Here is a 25,677-nt window from a genome sequence, read left to right as displayed (position 1 = left end):
TTACTCTGGGCAGAGAGCAACCTTCACTTCATTAGGAACAAGGTTGCCAGAGTTGGACAATGAAAATGCCAAGTACCCAGATAAATTTGAATTTTAGATAACCGATAACTTTTTTTATTGCAAGCATATCTAATTAAATAACAAAGTCCAAGAAACACCTGCCTTTAAGGCACTCTCCCTAACAAACTCAGTTATATTCCTTGTAAAATATAATAGAGAAATAAAAATCTATGGGGAAAGGGTCACTCTAAAGATAGTCTTTTTATTTAAATATTTTATGATGATACATATACAAATATAATCTTCCAAAAAACAAATGTAAAACTAATACAAATCACTTTTTCAGGAACAAAGAAAATCATTTAGAAAATGTGATTATGCTATAAGAGGCAGGTTAGGTTTCCAAGGCTGCTGAAGGTGGAAGCTTAAGACCAACTTTTCTTTGAGTACATATGTGATATTTACATTTTCATATACTAGTGATATTCCTGTTGCATACTTGGCAAAATAAAACTGATAGTAAGTCTACAATAATAAAAGAAACAACAATTACTAAGTAAACAATTCTAGATGATGGAAGAGTAACCTCCATTTAAGCTACAGACTTAGATGTCTAAAAATATGTGTCCTGATCTGTACACAGTTAGTGGGAGCACACTATATAAGTCCTTTGCATAACACCATTCAACAATATTTTTTAAAGTCTACAAAATTTTAAAGTTTCACTTCCCTAGCAAAATATCTTCAGTCAAGAAATTAGTCTTTGAAAATTATGAAAATTGTTGTGGGAAATATTTATACAAATTATTACTGATAATGCACATATATTTTGAAACACTGTTTCTAGAAGCAATAAAATATAACCTATTTAGGAGATAACCCAAATGATTTGTAAAAAAATTAACTTGTAGAAAAGGGAAGGATGTTGTGTAAACCTCAATTATTTGAGGTTTTTATAATATTGAGTACTTATGTACTAAGTCACACCCAGCCAGTCAATAACTGAGAACTCAAAATAAAATAATAATTTCAAAGAATTACAGAAATACAGGGCCTTTTGAGATTTTTGGCAATTGTAAACAAAAACGAATGGTTTTTACAATTCAGTGTAATTCTACGAATATTTATTTGGCACCCATGTTAGGCACTGAGGCTACACAGCAGTGAAACAGGCCTAGTTGTTCTCACAACTAGAGAACATAGTTGGTTAATGTAGCTGCACTGAATTGTAGCTGTTTAGAAGATAATATACCCTGAGGCTTTTTTTAAGTATACTATTACTATAAGAAGTAAAATTATTTTATACTTATAAATTTTGTTTTGGATTATTCAACTGAATTTGGAGTGTTCAGAATTTTCATGGCGGTTGAGACGAGGAAGAGGTATAATGCTATTTTTTTTTCCTTTTCTTTTTTTTTTTTGAGATGGAGTCTCACTCTGTTGCCCAGACTGGAGTGCAATGGTGCGATCTCGGCTCACTGCAACCTCCGCCTCCCGGGTTCAAGTGATTCTCCTGCCTCAGCCTCCCAAGTAGCTGGGATTACAGGTGCCCACCATCACGCCCAGCTAATTTTTGTATTTTTAGTAGAGACGGGGTTTCACCAGGTTGGCCTGGCTGATCTCAAACTCCTGACCTCAGTTGATCCACCTGCCTCGGCCTCCCAAAGTGCTGGGATTACAGGTGTTAGCCACCATCCCTGGCCAGTATAATGCTATTTTTAAGACTATACAGTATGTACGTGCACACACACACACGTCATGTGCACAGAAACATACAATGTGTATTCTTATCATCAATGGTCCAATTTAATGAATCACACACAGATTAAAAGGGTTCAAGTCTTAAGGAAGTTATGAGCACCATAACTGGTGCTCAGACTGTGCATGTATCTTCGGATCAATGAGTTGTTGAAAATCTGCTAGATGCAGTAAAGTACAGAATACAGAACATCAATGTTTAATGTTAATATGGTAGGCAAAGAGACCCAATCAGTTTCCTGGGTTGCTTTACTGGACGGCTGATGAACTAGATACTCCGTTCACTTGGTAAATTCTCAGAAGCCAGATTGACTCTCTATGTATCTTGTTTTATCAGGATTGTTTGCATAGCTTGCTAAAAGGCACGTAAGCAGCAGCATCATCTCTATGTCCTCAGTAAATCGTGGAACATTTCTAAAATACACTCCTGGAAGCAGAGACAGTGTGGTCCTTTGCATATCAGTGACTGAGAAAAATTTTAAGATCAATGTGTATGTGTCTCTGTGTGTAAGGCTCATGAAAAATCAGGTACATTGGAAACATGAAATTAGTCACTGCTAATTAAACTCTGGGTCAGTTTGTGGCTGACTGCTGTTTAGGAGTAAGTATGCTGTACAGTGCTATGCTTGGTGACTCTGGTGGAAGATGTGGTTATGGTAGAATTAGAATGACCAGATTCCTCTAAACCAAAATCTGGCAGAGGGCCAGGGACTCCAGCTCCAGACACCATGGTGTTCCTAGCCTTCATAGAATTTTCAGTGGGAATCTGGTAACTGGATTGCAGAGTGGAAGCAGGTGCTAGAACTCTTTCTGTCACTGTCACATTCTGTCCTACTGCTATATTAGGCATGGCCAGAGTAGGCTGCACACCTGAGCTGGGGGCAAGGAAGCTCTCTCTTTCCCTCACCATGACGTAAGGTGCATCTTGAAGATGCTGAGTGCCTTCCAGAGGATTCGATCCACCCCCATGAGGCTGTATTACTCTTTCAGTGACCACAACTGTACCTTCATTAGCATAAGGCTGATCTACCAAGGTAGAAGCTGGAGCATACACCCTCTCTGTCACAATAAGGCTCTGTGGCTGGCTAGGACCCAGGATCACAGTGGTTGGTGGCATAGTGGACCCTGTGACATAGGAAGTTTCTGTTGCTATCACATTTCTAGAAGCCATTGGGTCAGGAAGAGGTGTCGCTACCTTTTGCGCCTGCCTAGAAGACACAGATCTTTCAGTGACTATTTCCTGAGTTACTTTCTCTGCATTGGCTTCTTGCAAAGATTTTGGAACTGGGAAGCTACTGCCAGAGGAGTAGGTATTCTCTGAATTAACCATAGTTTGCTCATAGAGTGAATGTGAAGCTGTGTTCATACTTGTTTCTGTGGCAGGTTTTTGTCTCTGCTCAATTTCCATATTTATATCTATTTTTTGACCCAGGCAAACTTCAGCTAGTGTCTTGAATTTAAGTCCCAAATCATCTAAGAAGCGGTCATCTAGCTCTCCTTCAATAAAACTGCAACAACCAATAGAAGCATTCAGCGATTCAGTTTCTTCCTGAGAATAAACCAGAAGGCAATCTTTGGCTGTGTAATTTTCATCTTCCTCAGTGTAAGAGGCCACTTTCTAAAACGAAAACAAAACAAAACAAACACAAAACAGACAAATAATTAGCAATATAAATTCATTTTAAAACAAGACTCTATATTCCTGTTCAAAATGCAGTAATGTGAATTTAATTACAAGGAACCATCAGGGAAACACAAATTGAGAGAGATCCTACGACACAACTGGACTGTATTCTTAAAAAAAATTAATAACAGGGAAAAAATAGAAAGGCAGAGGGGACTGTTTCAGATTAAAGGAGACTAAAGTGTCAGGACAACTAAATGGAATGCAGGATCCTGAGAAAAACAAAATTGCTATAAAAAAGAATAGTGTGAGAGTTGGCTAAATTGAAATATGGACTGTGTCAATATTAAAGTTCTACATTTGTTAACTGTACTATAGTAATGTAAGAGAATGTGTGTGAATGTGTGTCAGTGAGAGAGAGACAGAGAAAATGGAAAAGCAAATAGCAAATGTGGCAAAATGCTTATTGGGTTCAAAATTTCTATTATTCTTGCAAATTTTCTGATAACTTTGAAATTACTTCCAAATCAAAAGTTAGTACATGCATACATAACCAAGAATGACTGGAGCAGGATTAGAGTGGAGAGAGGGAAAACTTATCAAAAGAAAACAAACAGGACGCTAGAATTGAGCTTAGCAGTGAGACAGGAAAGGCCAAGAAATGGTTTTGCTTGACACCACCCACATCCCTGCTAAGCTAATACTTGAAGGTGGGCGAAGGATGGTATGAAAGATGGGAGGTTAAAAAGGAGCAGAAAGTGGGAAAGCGCACTAATAATTTGCAAATTTAGAAGAGGGGGACAGAAGTAACTTGCTTTCCTCAATGGAAGCCCCTCCCCTTACTCCTCTCTAGGGCCCTTCAGATGCCTTATATTCCAACTCTGTCCATTCTCATGGGAGCAAAGGGCCTTGTTCTCAAGAAAACCACCCAGTCCTACTTTTTAAAAAATTATTCTTACTATGTCTGTAAGATCTGTAGTAAAGTTCTTTATTTTATTTCTAACATCCATAGTTTGTGTTTAATCTCTTAATATCCTAATTAGTCTGGTAAAATGTTTATCAATTTTATTGACCTCTTTAAATAATAAGCTTGTGGCTTCAATTTTTTTTCTTATTACTTTTTGCTAAATATTTCATTGATTTCTGCTCTAAAATTCATCATTATCTTATTTCTGCTTGTTTTGGGTTTAATTTGCTCTTCTAACTTCTGAGGGTGGAAGCTTAGGTCACTGATTTGAGAACCATCTTCTAATATAACCATTTTTGCTACAATTTCCCTTCAAGCATCACTTTAGTAGTACCCCACAAATTTTCATGAAGTATAATTTAATTTGCAGTCATGTGTATTTATAAATATTTGAGTATATTTTATATATCTCTTTGTTACTGATCTCTGGTTTTAATTTTTTTTTTGTCAAAGTACATTGTATGACTGCAGTTCTTTAAAAGTTATTTACATTTATTTAATGTTCTAGAATACAGTCTATATGAAAAAGCATGTGTATTCTGCTTCTGTTGCATAGAGTGTTCTGTCAGTATCAACTAGATCCATTTGGTTCACAGTACCAAGTTTTCTATATGCTTACTGATTCTGTCACTTGTTCTTTCATTTACTGATAGATCAGGTTGAACTCTCCAACCATCATTATGAATTTGTCTGTTTCTCTTTCAGTTGTTTTTGCTTTAAGTTTTAAAAATTTCTGTTATTAGGTTCTGACATATTTAGGAGTTTCAGGCCTCCTGATGAACTGACTCATTTTTCATTATGAACTATCCCTCATTATTCCTGGTAATATTCCTTGTTCTGAAGTATACTTTATGTTACACTTTTTTTTTTTTTTTTTAGACAGAGTTTCACTCTGTTGCCCAGGCTGGAGTGCAGTGGTATGATCACAGCTCACTGCATCCTTGGCTTTCCAGGCTCAAGTGACCCCCCTACCTCAGCCTTCTGAGTAGCTGGGACTACAGGTGTGTGCCAGCATGCCCGGCTAATTTTTTGTATTTTTGGAGAGATAGGGTTTTAACATATTGCCCAAGCTGGTCTTGAACTTCTGGGCTCAAGTGATCTGCCTGCCTTGACCTCCCAGAGTGCTGGGATCACAGGCAGGAGCCATTGTGCCTGACCTCTACATTATACTTTTATTTTCAGTTCTGCTTCTAATTCCTCAATTCTAGCATGAGCTTCCTTATTGCATCTGATCATCTTCCTGGAACTTTTCTCATCATTTTTTGGTGGACGCTCATAATAGCAAAGCCAAGTACTCTCATAGAGAAGGTAAAATTTAAATGGACTTAATAGACTGTGTTTTTTAGGTTATATATTCTCTGCCTCTCCTACGGAGCTCATCCCTACCAAGCCTGCTCCTGCAGAGGGATGGAACTTTCTGACCCACTGACATCTGTCTTGGTCATATGACTTGCTTTGGTCAATGAAATGTGAGTGTAAAAAGGTGGAGGCTTTGAGAGCCATTGCCTGGTTCTGCCTTGTTCTTTTCTTTGGGTCACAAGGACGGCAGCTTCCCAGGTACAATCTGCTCTCTCAGTGTGCATCTTGATATGAAGACATCATGAAGGAAAGCAGAGCTGAGCTGACTGGCAAAAACATAACTGTAAGTGAGAAATATGCCTGTGTGAGAACTAAGATCATGGGGTGACTTGTTACTGCAGCATAATTTAGCTAACACCGACTGATTCTGTGGGTCCCACTTCTCTTTCCTTATTGCCTATAAGTATTCCCTGAAAAAAGAAAAAAAAAACCCAAAGTCTCATTTAGATCCAAGGCAATGATTACCCTAATAATATCACATTCATATACAAATGTTCCCCCCACCCCCCACCACCAATACATAAACCTCATCCTTACATCAGTGAAATAATTTCTTAAGAATTCTTCGTTCAGTGCAACAGCAGCTGCCTGAGCTCCGGCCATGTCTCTGGAAGCCCCTGTGGCCCTTGTGGTCTTCGTGGCTTCAGTGGTCATGATAGCACCTGTGGCCCCTGTAAACTGGGTAGCTCTACCAGAAAGCAGGCTTCTGTGTTCTTCCCACCTTCCATCCATTTCAGACATCTCATGTTGCCCTTTGGCAATGGAAGCAGAGCTACTTCCTTTTATCGTGGTTTCCTTGGCCATACCTCCTACTCCATTTCTTCCTACTAGACTGTCCCCTTGATCCACTGGCAGAAATGATGGTACCACCTGTGAGAGCAAACACAGCTGAGAACTGAGTCAGGAGGATGGAGGGAATCCTTCATCCTTGGTAGAAGGATCTGAGTCAAGTGGGCATAGGAAGGTATAAGCTATTTCCACTGAGGCCAGTTAGAAAAAGTATTTTGAGTTGAATAACTTATGTAAGTCTTATGAAGATCTCCTTTCTTCTCTCTTCTTGTTTTATAGGTGGATAGAACCCAAAGAGAAAACAAAGCCCAAACAGTCACAGCTCCTTTACTCTATGGGACCAATGGCATTTCAACCTCCCTCTACAGTTTGATACCTTCTTCTATAGTTATAGAATTCTTAACTTTGTTTTGACCTGGATCCATGGCCACCCAAAATAAAGACTATATTTCTAAGCCTCTGATGCCACTAGGTATAGCCACCTGACTAAACTGTGGTCAATGTGAATGAAGCAGAAATGGTGTACACAAGTTCCGGGAAGTGTGCTTAAAAAGGGTTCTTCACTTTTCTCCCATCTGCTGGTTAGAATGTGGGGAGGGCAGCTAGGTAGCTAGAACTAGGACATGAGGACAGTGTGGGAATGGAACTCAACCATGGAAGAAAAACAAGGAAGAGGGAACTGGGGACCATGCTGCGGATGAATCATCACGTTGATCTTGGAATGCCCATCTTAGGATTAAGCCACTGTTATTCTGAGTTCTCTGCCACCTGATGCTAAATCCTATCCTATTAGAAATGGTGCTCATAACAGATGGTGGTGAGAGGTCCAGGGTGAAGATGAAATAGAGAGACAAAGGGATATGGCTATGAAGTAGTTGGGAAATGGGGTTTTGCAACATTTTACAAGTGTCATGGGGGTTGTGGGCTTACCTCTGCAAACCCTATGTATTGAGGGAAATGGAAATGAAGCAGTTCCTGGTTATGAAAACTGCCCATTTAATGTTGGGACAAAAAACTTAGATTCCTACACACTCTTGCTCTTCCTGAACCTTGCTCTACATTCTCTACAACATGGGAAGTGTCAAAACAGAGTAAAACTATCTCAATTCTGCCCCGGCAACAAACACAAAATATGCTGTCATTTGGACTCTTTGCTTAACAAAGGCACATGAGTGAAATCCATAGTGATCACTTTACTCACTCAACCAAACATGTAAGAAACACTTCCCTAGGCCCCTTTAAAACCCAAGAAGAAGACAAGTCATATTGACATCTGATCCACTGACCTTGTCTTCAGGTGGTGCTCCTTCATTATTCCAAGGATGCAGCATCTCTATGGTGCCAGGTATGGGGGTAAAGCCTTTGGCGCCCTTTCCGCAATGGCACATCAGCAGTAAAAGTGGTACCACTGTACAGACACAAAATTGAACACAGATAAGGTTAACCTTGATATATTTCTAAATTTATATTGCACAATTTTGGAATTTGCATGTCCCTTCCTGGAGTTGTCTTCACTTATTTACAGCTCTATTTTTCTTTTCTTCACCCTGATTCAACCTTACCAAGCTTGTTTTGGGTGAATTACTCCAAAACCCGAAGGCAGGATGAGGAAGTCTTACAGATTCAAGGCCTTGTTCATCAAAAAGAGGCTGGCTGTGGTTGCTGAGTGGAATACCAAGACTAGGTTCAGATAGTATCCAAATCATCAAAACCAGCTTAAAGATTAAGTTTTTTAAAACTATGGTCCAATTAAAAAAAAAATCACTGTTGCAAAAATATATGTACTATTGAAAACAGTAATTAGAAATAATAAAGTGAAACATATAACAATTTCAGAGCCCTCTTCTTAGATTTTATTTTACCCCTAGGAGGAAGCAGAGACCAAGGCTGACCCCTTGATCAATGCAGTAAAGAATTAAACACACCTGCATGCCCATCTGCCACTCCCATTTGGCAGCTTCCAATGATGAACTGGCTACTGCCTACATTCGTTTTTATGTCAAACAGTCAACAGCACATTAACTACAGCTACTATGATTAATAAGAAGACTGAAATCAGCCAGTGGCAATTCAACAATTTTAACAAACATTCATCAAGTGTCTATTATGTGCCAAGTACCACATTAGGCTCCAGGGAATCTGAGATGAGAAAGCAGTGCAAGGAATCCCTGAGCAAAAGATATAGTCCCAGCTCCAGTACCTACCTACAAACTTGGTAAGCTGAGACAAGTCATTTACTGTTATGTAACTGTATATGTAGCCATAGCATGGAGATGATGGTATAAAAGTACACTGCAGACTGTTGAGTGCTGTGCATTCAATTGCACATCTACCAATGGCTCTAATACAGCAGTCCCCAACCTTTTTGACACCAGGGACTGGTTTCATGGAAGACAGTTTTTCCACAGGGAAGTTAGGGGTAGGGGGGTTGGTTTTGGGATGACTCAAGTGCATTACATTTATTGTGTACTTTATTTCTATTATTATTACATTATAATATATAATGAAATAATTATACAACTCACCATAATGTAGAATCAGTGGGAGCCCTGAGCTTATTTTTCTGCAACTAGATGGTCCTATCTGGGGGTGATGGGAGACAGTGACAGGTCATCAGGCATTAGATTCTCATAAGGAGCACGCAACCTGGATCTCTTGGCGTGAGTAGTTCACGATAGAGTTTGAGCTCCTATAAGAATCGAATGCCAGCACTGATCTAACAGGAGGTAGAGCTCAGGTGGTAACACGAGCGATGGGGAGTGGCTGTAAATACAGATGAAGCTTCACTCACTCTTCCACCACTCACCTCCTGCTGTGTGGCGGGGTTCCTAACAGGCCATGGACAGGTGCTGGTCTGTAGCCTGGGGGTTGGGGATCCCTTGTCTAACAGACTTCTCCTCTGTCACTGCACTAGCCTAGGCTGCCTTGGAGGCAGCCCTCTGTCCATATTCAGTGGTCAAGTAGAGTGATATTTCATGTGACCTCAGGATGCAGTCCCTTGTTCTTTTATAAAAGGAAACCCAAGGTCTTTGGAGTGTGGGTAGGGCAGGCAGGACTGGTTGAGAACATCTTACGGTCAGGAAGGACAGGAAGTGCTCAGAGGGTCTGCCTACTTTTGGTGCTGATGAAGAAACAAGCCAAGCAGGGAATATCAGGGAGGCGGAGCTCTGATAAGTTGAATGTACAAAGCAGGATTAATTGGAATAAGCTGGGTTTGTAAAAAACCTTGTGCCCATAACCCAAAGTCATGCAACACATCTTTTTTGAGTGCTTACTACATGCAAGGCTCTGTTCCACACACTGGGAATACAGCAGTGAAGAGAACAGACAGCATGCTGCCCTCACAGAGCTCATCGAAATGGGAATACCAGCGAAGTTTATGCCAATAGTTCTAAGTTACTGAAATCAGAAAAGGATATACATTTATAAAACAAAATTCTGAAGAGTCTTATATTATGCTTTGGTGATCTGCCAATCATCAGTTGTTTCCCTATTCACCCTCAAAGTGCTCTAGTGTGGTTAAAGAATAACTGTGAAGAAATCAATGACTACCATAGTAACACATCTCCAGGAGTACACTCAGATTCCCAAAAGCACAACAAAGTGGCTTTTAAAGACTTACATAGCAGGAGCAGAAAGGCCAAAATCATGAGCGCAATTGCTGCGGGTCCCAGACCCACATAGGAGTCATGCTGTGCTTCCCTGCAGCCGCTGCCATGTAGACACTCACAAACTGTGAGTGTAAGGATCTGCTTTTCAGGACAACTAAAACCCTGATTGTCTGAAATCAGGAACTGAATTTCACTTCTCCCAAGCTCTTTCTCATTTTGTTGCAGCAGCACACTGGTACCTACAAGGTTGGGAGGCAGAAGGAAATAAAAACGAATGATTACCAAGGATGAGGCAACATTAAATTCCACAAATGTTCCTTCATTGCTGATTGTATTTAACTCCAATTAGGTACTTTGTTCTTCCTTCACTTATTGAAGTGTGCTCATTAAAATTTGTCTATAGGCCCTGAATATGCAGTTTAAATAGCAAAGGTTCAGACCTGGACACCTTACTTTCATGATGATTAGCTGTAACCAATGTGTGTGGGTCTAGGAAAGCTAGGAACTGTTCTATACACTGGGAATACAGTGACAAACAAGTGGTGAGTTAACATTTCTACTGAATGACCTTTATTTTACCATTTCTTTAAAAAAAACCTCATTAAGGCAATTTTTCAAACATAGTAATAGAGAGAAGAGCATAACCCCCATGGTACCCATCCTCAGCGTTAATCATTTTCAACAATGGGCTGATCTTGTTTTCTCTAGTCCCTTCTTTTTTTGTTCTCAACAAAATATACATTCAAAATCGAAAAAAAATTCAAACCTACAGAAAAGTTGAAAGAATATTTTAGTGAATATTAACAAACCCTTCACTAACTGTTTACATTTTGCAACAATGCTTTCTTGCCCTCTATATACCCACTTCTTCTTTTTTTTTTAAAGTTTCTTAACTATTTCAAGGTAAGTTACAGATAGCACGACATTCTTCAGCATGCACCTTCTAAGACCAAGGAACATTAGCACTCTTACACTTCTTCCTCTTCTTATTTTTTGAAATGGAGTCTCGTTCTGTTGCCCAGGCTGGAGTGCTGTGCTGCCATCTTGGCTCACTGTAACCTCTGCCTCCCAGGTTCACCTGCCTCAGCCTTCTGAGTAGCTGGGATTACAGGTGCCCACCACCATGCCCAGCTAATTTTTGTATTTATAGTAGAGATGGAGTTTCACCATGTTGGCCAGGCTGGTCTCAAACTCCTGACCTCAAGTGATCCACCCGCCTCAGCCTCCCAAAGTGCTAGGATTAAGGCGTGAGCTACCATGACCGGCTTCAACTTGTTATTGATAATATTCTCTAATATACAACTCAATGTATTTGTAAGTTAAATTTATTAGAATTTTAGAGTATAAGGATCATAGGGACTTTTTTTGTTGAGATAGAGTCTCGCTCTGTCGCCCAGGCTGGAGTGCAGTGGCACAATCTCGGCTCACTGCAAGCTCTGCCTCCCGGGTTCATGCCATTCTCCTGCCTCTGCCTCCCGGGTTCATGCCATTCTACTGCCTCAGCCTCCCGAGTAGCTGGGACTACAGGCGCCTGCCACCACGCCCGGCTAATTTTTTGTATTTTTAGTAGAGATGGGGTTTCACCGTGTTAGCCAGGATGGTCTCGATCTCCTGACCTCATGATCCGCCCGCCTTGGCCTCCCAAAGTGCTGGGATTACAGGCGTAAGCCACCGCGCCTGGCTGGGAGGTTTTGTTAATTCAGATCACTGAAATATATAAGGAAACTAAATATATTAAATCTGTAAATACAGTTTGAAATATTGATGGTGTTTAATTTGTTAATTGGACTAAACATTATTCAAACCCTCTTAAAATGATTTCAAACATTTGCTAGACTTAACACAATAAAGCTGTAAATTAAAAAAAAAACCTGACTATTGTCTTTGAAATTTTACTGAAATGAACCCTAGTTGTTTAAAACAAAATAGTTTTCTGGATAGACTTTTCTGCATTCAGAACCACCCTGAAGGACATCTGAAAACTCACATCAACACGTCATATGGTCCATGTATCTAGATGTCCTGGATGTGGACATATGGACATGTCCACTGACATAGGGAAGGGGGGAATCAGATAACTCCCCTGTTATGTTGTTTCTATCATGTTCTAGGTTTGAGCTTTACTTACCTCCAGTTAAACCAAGGTATCCTCAGCTTTAATCAGGGAATAATGTTGAAGGAAGGATTAAATATGGTAATACATAGGATGGGCTAGCAGAATGCCTAGCACATAGCAAGTGCTCAATAAATGTTGTTTTAAATGGAATTACTGTTACTACAAGATTTTTAGAAGGCAAACTACTACGATTGTGGTGCTGACAAAGGCTTGGTACTCCTCACCTTACCAGACAAAACTACTTCAAGGGCTATTTAGGGAATACCCAGCTACCTTCAAGACATTTTAGATTATTTTTCTTCTCTCCATAAGCATATAAAAGATACTATATGTCAGTAGGTTCAGGACCTCATTTCATAAACTCCTTTAAAAAACTATATTGGAAATATAATTTATGAGAAGAAATACAACTTACAAATATTTTAGATATCATGCTTAATATTTAGATTTCTATGTAGTCCAGTGATTTTGCTTACTTTCTTGGCGTGCTATTTTCCATTTTTCTGCCATGCCAGGTGGTTTGTCAATGACGGAGAAACTGAAAGGGCCACTGTTTGGGTGTCCATCCAGGTCCTCTGCAGTAACATTCACATACTGTGCATCGTGACAGACTGTCTGCACAGGCTCTATCAGTGTGGGACAGTTGTCGTTGATGTCTTCAACATTGATAAGGACTGTGCCAGTGATGGTTTTTCTAGGATAATCTTAAAAATAAGAGAGAAAAAGTATGTACATTCTGTTCCTATTGCTGACAACAGACATAGTTTGAATTCCCTTGCCAATTTGGAGTGGAGAAGGTACTAACCACTTAGGACATTTTCTATCCTAGATATGTTTCAAATTTGGATGAAGTAATATCTTTTAATCCACTTACCAAGTAGAAATGTGAGATTTATCTACTGGAGAAATTAGGTGCTTATTTCATCTTACTAAAAAATTTTTTTAGACATCTATTTTTTAATTTGATCTACCCCTCAGTTTTTTTTTGAAGATGGTGTCTTGCTTTTTTGTCCAGGCTGGTCTCAAACTCCTGGGCTCAAGTGTTCCAACCATCTCAGCTGCCTGAGTAGCTGGGATTACAGACACAAGCAACTGTGCTGGGGTGAGATTAGGTTTTTGTTTTTGTTTTTTTTTTTTGAGTTGGAGTCTCCCTTTGTCTGGCGCGATCTCCGCTCCTCTACCTCCTGGGTTCAAGCAATTCTCCTGCCTCAGCCTCTTGAGTAGCTGGGACTACAGATGCATGCCACCATGCCCAGCTAATTTTTGTATTTTTAGTAGAGACGGGGTTTCACCATGTTGGCCAGAATGGTCTTGATCTCTTGACCTCGTGATCCACCTGCCTTGGCCTCCCAAAGTGCTGGGATTACAGGTGTGAGCCACTGCTCCCGGCCGAGATTAGGTTTTTATACACAATCAAATCAATGGTTTCTGATGTTGGAAAATAAAAATCTAAATACATATAATCAAGAAAAAGATCTATTTAATAACTTACCTTCTGATATGGCCACAATCTGTACAGTGTATGTGCCATTTTGAACATATCTAGATTCAAAATCAGGAAGTTTTGCAAGTTTAATTTCAGATGTGACAGAATCCACAGAGATCCAATTATCTCTATCTTCTAATTTTACATATCTGTCATAAAACAAACATAAAATTAATTTTGAATTCTGCATGAATTGGAAATCTCTAACATCTACAGCTCTTTCAAGCTTACTTTTCTTCTCTTTAAATATGTTGTTATTACAGGCATTTGTTTTGAATGTTTTTAATTTTGTAAAACCATCCTAAAAGCCCCTCTCTTTACTGCATGTCACACTTAAATTGGACCTTCCTTATTCCTGCAACATACCCAAGACATAAAATTAAGGGTGATTCTCTTGAGCCCACTAACCACTAACTCAAGTTTTTAAGTTGCTCTGCAGTCTGTCCTATGGCATTTGATTTAGTGTCCCTTAAAGTTGGGTTAAACTTTTGGGGAATAACTTAGTTATACAATAAGCACTGGTGGAGAAGAGCAGTCTTATGTTCTGTTGTTTATTGGGGGCGTTAGCAACATTTACAAACATCAACTTTAAAAATCAATGATCGCAGGGGCCAGGTGTGGTGGCTCACGCCTGTAATCCCAGCACATTGGGAGGCTGAGGCTGGTGGATCACTTAAGGTCAGGAGTTTGAGACCAGCCTGGTCAACACGGTGAAACCCCGTCTCTACTAAAAACACAAAAAATGCCGGGCATGGTGGCACGTGCCTGTAATCCCAGCTCCTCAGGAGGCTGTGGCAGGAGAACTGCGTGAACCCAGGAGGTGGAGGTTGCAGTGAGCCGAGATCGCGCCACTGCACTCTAGCCTGGGTGACAGAGCAAAACTCCTTCTCAAAAAAAAAAAAAAAAAAAAAAAATCAATGATCATTTTAAACGGAAGCATCTAAAAATTTTCTGATACTATTGATTATTGGGGTAATAATTTTCTTTCAGGTAGAACTGGTTAAAAGTGGAAACAATGCCGATAAAATCGTTTCTGGGTTTCTTCCCTCAAAGCAAGGAGAATTAGTGTGGAAGGAGCCAATGCTGGGAGAGCAAGGCAAATGTCCATATTATGTTTTCAGAAATGTATGTAACTGGCCGAGCGTGGTGGCTCACACCTATAATCCTAGCACTTTGGGAAGCCGAGTCGGATGGATCACCTGAGGTCAGGAGTTCAAGACCAGCCTGACCAACAGGGTAAAACCCCATCTCTACTAAAAATACAAAAATTATCTGGGTGTGGTGGTGGGCACCTGTAATTCCAGCTATTTGGGAGGCTGAAGCAGAACTGCTTGAACCCGGGAGGCAGAGGTTGCAGTAAGCCGAGATCGTGCCACTGCACTCCAGCCTGAGTGACAGAGCAAGACTTAGTCTCAAAAAAAAAAAAAAAAAAAAAAAAAAAGAAATGTATGTAATTAGTTAATGAATACCAATGAGTTTAACATAAAAATACCAGTACCAACCAAACATATGAGTATCTTGGTTTGCTCAATCAAATTGTTAATTTATTTTCTATTAAGTGGCTTCGAGGCACACAGGAATGAGTGGCCAATTTATAGCAATATTTATTTATAGTGCTATTTCCAATTATACACTTGAACTAAATTTTTCTGCCTCTTAATATTGCTACCAGTAAATAATAATACATTTTGATTTTCACAATTAGTTTTGAATTTCATGTCTGAAATTTTAAAGCTTAGACATAAGTTGCTGTCTATGGTTTACCAACATTCATACCGATAATAAAGGCAGAGTCTTAGAAATACGGATTACGTTTCACAATGTGTTTGTTTAATCTCATTTAAGAAATCTTCTGTTCTCTGTTGTAAAAGCTAGACATCATTCAAGTAGCATAGCTGCTTACATGTTATATCAAATATCTGTAAACAGCTGATACACATGAATAATCAATAAAACAGTAAATTATGACAAACAGTCTGGAATGCAGTGGTGTGATGGCAACTCGCTGGAACCTTGAACTCCTAGGCTTAAGCAATCCCCCTGTCTAAGCTTCCCCAGTAGTGGGGACTACAAACATGTGCCACCATGCCTGGCTAATTGAAAAAAAAATTTTTTTTTGTAGAGACAAGGTCTTGCTGTGTTGCCCAGGTTGGTCTTGAACTCCTGGCCTCAAGTGATCCTCCTGCCTAAGATTCTTGAGTGCTGAGATGCCAGGCATGAACCCACCACACCCAGCCCCTTATCAGTGTTTCAAAATAACAACCACTAATTAGTTAGGTAAACATTTGGAAAATAATTTAACTTGGCTGTGCCTCCATTCCTTATCTGTAAAATAATAGGTTTGAGCTGGTCTTTAAGACCTTTTCTTTCTAAAATTCTGTAACTGCATTCTAAAGAATACAATAAAACACTAAGAAATAAAAAAGGCAGGGTTCATTATTCTTCCAGGCAGAACACACAGTCTTTTGATATATTCATGGCCCCTAAACAAACAAACAAACAAACAAACAAACAAAAAACAGCAGCCAGAAGTCAATACTTTGGTGGGAAACAGAAGCTTCAATAAGTGGCCACATATTATTGGTATATAATTAGTTTAAACATATAAGTTTCTCCATAGACAGCAGTGAAAAATGATCATATAGAAAATTCATCCTCAATTTTGTAAATTCAGTTGGGTATACTGTCTTGTGAGGTATAGAGTTGAGAAAATTAAAACTAGACCAACTAGACCACATAACTCAAGAGGAGCACAGCGGGCCAAAGAATGTCACCAAGGCACTACAGAAAATATGGTGGAAGCTGTTTGTTAACATTATTTTGGAAAAAACATTATTTAAGGAATTCCATGAAAAGCCGATTCACTAAAAGGAAAAAGGTTGTTGAGGAGCTTCTTCCACATTTTCATTCTTGCTACACTTGGCGATGCACTTAAATACAATGTTTTAGGAAGCACTGGTACACCGGGACTGCTATGATTTTCATGTTTGTAACCCTCGGAAATTCTTATGTTGGAGTCTAATATGCAGTATGATCATATTAAGAGGTGGGGCCTTTGGTAAGTGATTAAGTCATGAGGGCACCACCCTCATGAATGGAATTAGTGCTCTTAAAAAAGAGACTCCAGTGAGTTCCCGTGCTCCTTTGGCCACGTGAGGATGCAGCAAGATGGTGCCATCTTGGAAGCAGACAGCGAGACTCACCAGATACCAAATCTGTTGGCTGGTGCCTTGATGGACTTCCCAGCCTTCAGAACTGTGAGTAACAAATCTGCTGTTTATAAATTACTTGGTCTAATGTATTTTTGTTACAGCAGCTCAAATGGACTAAGACAGGGACACAGGTGTATAAGGACACTCAAGCAACCAGGCAGCTCTGGCACTGAGCAGGAAGTCACTAAAGTTGTGTCTGGGACAGCAGGTGGGGATTCTTTAAATTCAACTGCAGTAACAGTAACTAGAGCTCCATAAATAACAGCTCTGTAGAGAATGGTCTTTCCGTGGCACGGCACTCAGATCTAAGATGTAAATTTACTTTGAAAATTTGAAAGCATCACACAATAAGGTGCCACTACAGAGTGGACACAAACTAGTCTCTTCCAACACAGTGAGCATCTTGTAGGTTCTCAATAAATGTACTCTGAGTAAAGGTCACCATGATCAAGACAAACATAAACAATGTAGAAGGCTCATTAATCTCTGAAACAAATAGGTTTAAATGAAGATTCATTCCCAAGATTTATGCGTTAAGTAAAGCTGGTTTCCCCATATTAAAATACATTATGTAACTTGTATAAAGTAAATCTTGTGGATGTTATCTGCTATGTTCTCACCCTCCAATAACAATCTTTTAGGAAATAAGACAGGTTTTAAAAAGTTTTTTCCTGAACTTTTCCTTTGTTGCTTTTTAGCCATCTCTAGCCAGAACTGTTTCAGTGGTGAGTAAACCAGCTTCCTCCTCACACACAGGTGGTTGAAGAAGGTGGATTCTGGTGAAAATTCCCCGTCGTCTCTCAGTTATAGACACATCTTTGGAAAATTTAACTTGTAGACCTTTGGGGAACTATAATGCTGGATTTGAAGGAATGAAGTGTTCAGATTTGATTATGATTTTTGAAAATAGGCACTGAAAATAATTTAAAATAAAGAAATACACGTGTCACTCTCTCTTACCTTGCATGGGCTGGTAGTCCAGTGTCCTCATCAAAAGCTTGAAATTTTCCAATTATTTGGCCTTTGCTTGATCTATCCATGCTCTCGCTAACATAAATTGAGATGACGCTGCTTTTAAAATGAATGCCTTCTTTCACATTTTTCACTTTGACCTTGATGGGAATGGGTGTAGGCTTGTATTTACTCGTAATTGACTTGTGAAAAGCTGCTTTATTAGCGACAATAACACTGAAGTCAAGATTCTTCATTTCTTCATAATCTACTTCCTGAAAGGGAAAACCAAAGGGAATTCTTTTCAAAGAGAAAACAGAAGACATACACACATATACATATACACGTGTGGTTTTAATGTTAGATACAATAATTTAATGAACAGGAAATATAGCAGCACTGAATAGTCCAACTCTTACACTGACACCAAGCAAATAAAAATTCTGTCAATCTGGATAGTCATAAATGTTAAGGATGTTTAGGAAGTATTACCAATTTATTTTCCTAAATGTTGAAATTACTGTAAATATATATATATATATATATATATATATATATATATATATTTTGTTCAGGCATGGTGGCTCACGCCTGTAATCCCAGCACTTTGGGAAGCCAAGGCAGGTAGATCACTTGAGCCCAGAAGTTTGAGACCAGCCTGGGCAACATAGGGAGTTCCCATCTGTACAAAAAAATACAAAAATTAGCTGGGCATGATAGCTCGTGCCTGTGGTCCTAGCTACTTAGGAGGCTGAGGTGGGAGGATTGCTTGAGCCCAGAGGGTTGAGGCTGCAGTGAGCCATGATCATGCCACTGCACTTCAGCCTGGGCAATAAAGTGAGACCCTGTCTCAAAACATACACACACACATATCTATAGATATGTGTATATATATTTAACAATCTGAAGTGATTTTTTTTCTAATGTAAAAAATTAGTGGGCATTCAGTATAAATCAGTATTCCTTAAAATGTGTTCTATGGGTTTATTTTAGTGAAAATAAGTAGTGGTAGCTCTGTGAGCTCTGTCCCTCTAATATAGCTATATATTACACATTAGCATATTAAAATACTTGAATTCCTGGAGTAAAGAAGAAACCTGGAGATTTTCAAATCTGTTTAAACAAAGAACCCCACTCTCCTCTTTTTTAGCATAATACCTATTAATATCTGGTTTGCTGTTAATTCCATAAAAGATTAACCTTTCTTCAAATAGTTCTTTGTAATAGCACAATTTCCATTTGAAATAATCAGTTCATTACTGTATACATATTTTATGTTCCAACTTTTCAATGTTTCTTTTTATAAACATTTCCATAGTATTCTACTACTTAGATATAGACAGTCATTCTATAATTAGGCATTTGGGCTATCACAATTTCTAAATATAATAAATACTGCTCTCAGCATTTTTATACACATTATTTTTCCTCTGTTGACCTATATCCTATTAATAAAAGAACTACCTAAAGTTTACTTAGGTCCTGTTGCTTTTTATTTCCAGTATCTCTGACCATTTAGATGCACTAAACATTTTTGCTTGTTTCTTCAGTATAAAATTAAATATATTAGGCATGTTTACATGAATTACAGCAAAGCTTTTCACTTGTTTTTTGGAGAATTCATTGTGAATTTCCTTCCTTTGGAGCTACCACTACTTATTTTCACCAAAATAAGTCAGTCAGTTTTCCCCTCTATTGGGCTCTGGATGGATCACAACTTCTGCACCCTTTAAAAATATGGATCACTGTGATGTTGAGACAAGGACACAGGAGAAAAAGACTAGAGAAAATACATCCTTTGTGATTGTAATATCTTTGTGAAAGCTTGTTAGTTTATTTAAGTCACTCTTGCACTTGACATGCTTGTTTGATGGCATGATATATGCCGGATGAGAAATAAAATCTTCCAGCCAGATGTCATTAGTATCCAAAGGCCAAGACCATGAAAAAATAAATAAATAAATAAAAGCTAGGTATTGGGGCCATAAGTGTTTCATAGTGTTAGTCATAAATAGCCATAATGCTCCAAAGCAAATGGAAAATTTTCAGTATCAAGAGCACTGTGTGAGGGAATAGACCTCTATTTTTTACAACTCTAAACTTATTTTATCATTTCCATTTTTGCTATTTTTTAATAACATTAAAGATTGTAAGTTTATTTGTTAATTTGTTAACAAAGCTGTGAATTTTTCTCATGTGACTATTTACTATCTCTATTTCCATATTTAAAAATATCTGTTCATCTCCTTTATCCTTTTTGGACAGCTTCATTCAGGTATAACTTATATACAATAAAATTTGCCCATTTTAAGTGTACAGCATGATGAGTTCTGGATTTGCAATCATCACTATGGTCCAGTTTTAGAACACTCCTTCACCCCCAAAAGTTCCTTTACATGTGTTTGTAGTCAGTTCCCACTCAGACTCCCCACTCCAAGCAATCCCAGTCCGCTTTCTATCCCCATTGTTTCACCTTTTCTAGAAATTTCAAGTAAATGGAATCATGTAATATGTAGTATTTTGTGTCTGGCTCCTTATACATAGCAAAATCAGCAAATTTTTTTTTTTTTTTTTTTTGAGATGGAGTCTTGCTCTGTCTCTTAGGCTGGGATGAAGTGACATGATGCTGGCTCACAGCAACCTCTGCCTCCCGGGTTCAGGCAATTCTCCTGCTTCAGCCTCCCAAGCAGCTGGAATTATAGGCATGCACTACCAAACCTGGCTAATTTTGTTTTAGTAGAGACAGGGTTTCACCATGTTGCCCAGGCTGGTCTCAAACTCCTGAGCTCAGGTGATCCCCCAACCTTGGCCTCCCAAAGTGCTGGGATTACAGGCGGGAGCCACCGCGCCCAGCCCATAGCATAATGTTTTTGAGGTTCATCCGTGTTGTAGCTTGTATCAGTACTTCATTCCTTTTTATTGCTCATTAGTATTCCATTATATGAATACACCACATTCTGTTTATCTACTCACCAGCTGATGGACATTTGGACTGCTATTAGTTTTTTTTTTTATTATGAATAATGCTGCTATGAACATTTGCATACATGTCTTTGTATAGACCTGTTTTTATTTTTCTTGGGTGGAAACCTAAGAATCAAATCATTGGGTCATATAACTACTCTTGTGTAACTTTTAAAAGAAACTGTCAAACTGCCTGTATCATGTTACAATTCCACCAGCAATCCAGTTTCTCTATATTTTTGCCAATAATTGGTGTTGTCAATCTTTTTGATTGCTATTGTCTGAATGTTTGTGTCGCCTTAAAACTCACGTGCTGAAATCCTGACTCTCAAAGTGATGATATTAAGAGTGGGGCTTTTGGGAGATCCCGGGATCAATGCTCTTTTAAAAGATGCCTAGTGGAGCTTGTTGGATGTTCCACTATGTGATGATACAACAAGAAGGCACTGTGTATAAGCCAGAAAGCGGGACCTGCCCAGACATTGCATCTGCTTTGATCTTGGGCTTTCCAGCCTCCAGAACTGTGAGAAATAAATTTCTGTTGTTAATAAGCTACCCAGATGATGGCATTTTGTTGTAGCAGCCCAAACGGACTAAGATATTCATTTCTGCCATTCTAGAAGGTAAAGTGGTATCTCTTATAGTTTTAATTTGATTTTCCCTAATGACTAATGATGTTGGCATCTTTTCATGTGGGTATTTGCTACTTGTATATCTTTTTTGTCTAAATTCCTTTCGATGGAATCTGATTGCTGCCCTTATAATTTGGAAGCAATTCATTACATAATTGAGACAATGGCTTTGTAATTATCTCACTCGGTTGCTTTCATTGTAATACTCATTCTATTGTTTTTTTATCCACATCCCTCTTGATAGAAATAACTATATCCCTTTTTTGTGCTATCATAGTACACTAAAAATACAGTCATGCATTGCTTAATGATTTGAGAAATGAGAAATGCAGTTAGGCAATTTTGTTGAGGTGCAAACATCACAGAGTGAACTCACACATACCTAGATGGTAAAGCCTACTATACACCTACACTATATGGTATAGCCTATTGCTCCTATGCTACAAACCTGTATAGCATGTTACTGTACTGAATATTGTAGGCAATTATAATATAATAGTAAGTATTTGTGTACTTAAACATGCTTAAACATAGAAAAGGTATAGTAAAAATATGATAGTAAAGATTTGAAAAATGGTACAGCTGTATAGAGCACTCACCATAAGTGGTGCTTGCAAGACTGAAAGTTACTCTGAGTGAGTGAGTGAATGGATATGAAGGCCTAAGACGTTACCGTACACTACTGCAGACTTTGTAAATACTGTACCTAGGCGACACTAAATTAAAAAAAAAATGAAACTTTCTTTCTCCAATAATAAATTAGGCTTAGCTTACCATAACTTCTCTATAAACTTTTAAATATTTTCTTAACTTTTTGACTCTTTTGTAATGAGCCTTAGCTTAAGACACAAACACACTGTGCAGCTACACAAAAATATTTTTTTTCTTTACATCCTTACTCTGTATTTCTCAGCTCCATGATAATTTAACGGGGCCATCGTCATATATGTAGTCTGTCACTGACTGAAACGTTCGTATGTGGCACATGACAATTCTATGCTAGCACCTCTGTCATTCATCAATATCTGACTGTTTCTCCTTGCAAGTATAATTGGCTTTTCTATCTCAGGTATCTGGCATGGTCATACCTATAAATTGATGGCTTAAAAATTATATTTCTACACAAGCAGATAAACAGATTTTGTCTCAAATGACATGATCCATTTCTTCAATAATCATGAGTTCTTCTCTTTAAACATGAGGTAATGCTACTCAATTTTACTCTGCTTTTAAAAAGGTAGCTTAAATGCATATAGTAGCTGTCAATAAGTGGTGCTCAATTATCATGAAACCTCAAGTTAATTCTTCCCTATTCTGTTATACATTTATATCACCATTATTCCTCTTTCCACTGTCAGAGTTTTACCCAGTCTGTTATATATTAAGTTTTCATAAGAATTTCGAAACTTCTGGAATCAATTTTTGCCTATGTGTAATTTAATGAAATAGTATTTTGGAACTGTAGCTTTGCATTTTATTTTAAAATCTGGTAAGGCAATTCTAATATAAGCTACTTAAAATACACTGATATTATTCCTTACCTATATTTCTTGAGACGGAATCTCACTTTGTTGCCCAGGCTTGAGGGCAATGGCGCGATCTTGGCTCACTGCAACCTCCGCCTCCCAGGTTCAAGTGATTCTCCTGCCTCAGCCTCCTGAGAAGCTGGAATTACAGGCGTGCACCACCACACTCGGCTAATTTTTGTATTTTTAGTAGTGGAGATGGGGTTTCACCATGTTGGCCAGGCTGGTCTCGAACTCCTGACCTCATGATCCGCCCTCCTCGGCCTCCCAAAGTGCTGGGATGGGATTACAGGCCTGAGCCACCACACCCGGCCCATCCTGTAATTCGACATAAATGCTTAATATCCCTATTTAGTTCAATTTTCCCTTCTTTGACTCAATTAAGCACAAGAACTTAGTATATTGTATTTCCAAATGTGAGCCTCATACTAATATTAGAATCACAAGTGGATTTTTGTTAAAAAGACAAGTTCCTGAAACCTGCCCAATGAAACTTTTTGTTGATGAGACCAGGAACCTACATTTTTGGCATGCAGTTTTATGAGGTGATTCTTAGGCACACTTAACTATCAAGTTATCACAGCTTTTATTTTTAGATGTTATTAGTGAGGCCTGGGTTTACTGGTTTTGTTTCGGGTTTTTTTTTTTTTTGAGTCAGGGTCTCACTCTTGCCCAGGCTGGAGTGCAGCAGTGTGACCACGGCTCACTGCAGCCTCCGCCTCTTGGGTTCAAGCTATCCTCTCACCTAAGCCTCTTTAGTAGCTGGGACTACAGGCATGTGCCGCCATGCCCAGCTAATTTTTGTATTTTTTTTCATAGAAGCAGGGATTTGCCATGTTGTCCAGGCTGGTCTCGAACTCCTGAGCTCAAGCTATCTGCCGCCTTGGCTTCTCAAAGTGTGGGGCTGGCTTTACTCTTAAGTAGATAAAATCAGAGGTAGTAATTGAGGGGATACTCAGTAGAGGCAAGAGATTGTGATGTGAGAATGTGATCGCCAGGTATGAGCTGCAAGAAAGCCTGGAAATGAGCTAAGCAGTAATGATGGTGGTACCATGCTGTCTGGCTAGGATTAGAGTCCCCTGATATGAATTTGAACCATAGTGTGACCACTTCCTAACCATAGAACTTGGGCAAATAGGGATGGCTCCTTTCTCAAACAACTGTAGTGCTAGTTAATTGAGTATGTAAAGCACTTCTAAGTGTTCAGGGCTCAAAATATATTAGATTCCTTTCCAGCACCAACTTGGCCCACGCCAGTTTTGAATACTTAGTACTTACCTTAATAAGGGTCACAATTCCTTCATTAGTTTGAGCATCTGTTTCTATGTGGAAATAACCTCCTTCATTTCCTGATGCAAATGTAAAATTTGCTAGCCAATTATCAGAACCTATTTCGTCTGCATCGAACACTTTTATGCGCGTAACTTCTACATTGACTTGATTTTCTTCAACCATCCCTTCAAGCTGCAAAACACGAACACATGATTTTTATTTCAATGAAATACAAGTGATATATTTTTAATCAGGACTAAAATATAAATAAATAGGTACAGTTATTAGAAGAATAATAGTTACCACTTTATTTTCTACTACAGGTATATTGTCATTGACATCCAAAATACGAATCTGAACTTGAGCTTGTTTTACAGGTTTGTCTGTAACTTCTCCATTGCCATCTCTTGCTTCTACTGTCAAAGTGTAGCTGCTGTGTTCCTGCAGAGCAATGAAAAATGTCCAGCTGGGTGAAAAGAGTCACTCTTACATCTGGCTTTCTGGTTTTAGTCCAGTTTATCACGTACCACAGTATATTTTATTTACAAATCTGTTTTATGATCTGCTATTATTTGTGTGAAGATACTATTTACTTGCAGTCAGAGCTTTTGCAGAGGAACAGAAAAGCCTCGGGAGTTGTAGATAGTCAAATTCTTCAATAAGTCATTGGTGATATTATCAGGAGATAGTCTGCACAAAGGAGCCACTATTGAAAATGTAGCTTATTCTCTACTGAAAGTGAGGTGGAACTGTAGGAATTGGTTCTTTCTGTCCTGCACTTCATTCTTAGTGAGGAAAAGCTGGTCCTAAATAAACTTGGTTAGTGAAGGCAAAACTGGGTGAACTTTGTCCAGAATTCCCCAGAGATTTGATTCTTATAGTATGTGTCCTAGAGAACGGCTTCTCAGATGTCACTTCTTCTCTTCCATGAGGTCCCCTTACTATGGCTCTGTTCAGTGTGGCTGGAATTTAGGAGGGCAGGTAGTGCCAGTGCTTGGGGTCCTGCATAGGGCAGAACCACTCAGTGCACAGCAGGACACCAGGACCCTGGAGCCATCTGCCTGGGTTCCAATTCTGGCATCGTCACTTACTGACTGTGTTGGACATGCACTTATTCGCTTTGACCTTCGGGTTCTTTATGTGTAAGATGAGGATAATAAGTGAATCTGCCTCACAGGGTTTCTATGTGGATTAAATAGGTTAATCCATAAAAAGGCTTAGAACAGTACCTGGCAGAAGGTAAATGGCCAGTAAGTTAACAGCCATTATTATTGGCTAAACTTTCTGTCCTTTAGAAATAGCAGCTTGTTTAAAATCACACTACTAATGCAAAGTAACACTTTTCCATTTTAATTTTATGTGAAAAGGTGTAGAGTAGAATTTTAGGTGTAATCATATTCTTTAATTTTA

The 25,677-nt window shown here is 38.8% G+C and overlaps 1 protein-coding gene across 2 annotated transcripts in view; it reads right to left on the bottom strand.

Moving 5' to 3' along the window:
- Positions 1-242: 242 nt before the first annotated feature.
- Positions 243-25,677, bottom strand: part of DSG2 (desmoglein 2) — a 50,728-nt gene continuing 25,293 nt past the window's right edge. For both annotated transcript variants that reach the window (XM_004059303.5, XM_063699140.1), the window contains exons 7-15: positions 24,571-24,708; positions 24,274-24,459; positions 17,883-18,148; positions 13,717-13,859; positions 12,701-12,928; positions 10,120-10,347; positions 7,784-7,905; positions 6,246-6,578; positions 243-3,376 (exon numbers count right to left, since the gene is read on the bottom strand). In XM_004059303.5, coding sequence (XP_004059351.3) covers positions 2,354-3,376; positions 6,246-6,578; positions 7,784-7,905; positions 10,120-10,347; positions 12,701-12,928; positions 13,717-13,859; positions 17,883-18,148; positions 24,274-24,459; positions 24,571-24,708 — 2,667 coding nt within the window. In that variant the 3' untranslated portion in view covers positions 243-2,353. The remainder of the gene's footprint in view (positions 3,377-6,245; positions 6,579-7,783; positions 7,906-10,119; positions 10,348-12,700; positions 12,929-13,716; positions 13,860-17,882; positions 18,149-24,273; positions 24,460-24,570; positions 24,709-25,677) is intronic.

This window comes from Gorilla gorilla, chromosome 17 (genome assembly GCF_029281585.2).
Source record: "Gorilla gorilla gorilla isolate KB3781 chromosome 17, NHGRI_mGorGor1-v2.1_pri, whole genome shotgun sequence".
In the NCBI taxonomy this organism is placed as follows: Eukaryota; Metazoa; Chordata; class Mammalia; order Primates; family Hominidae; genus Gorilla; species Gorilla gorilla.
This window is presented reverse-complemented; position numbering and strand designations above follow the sequence as displayed.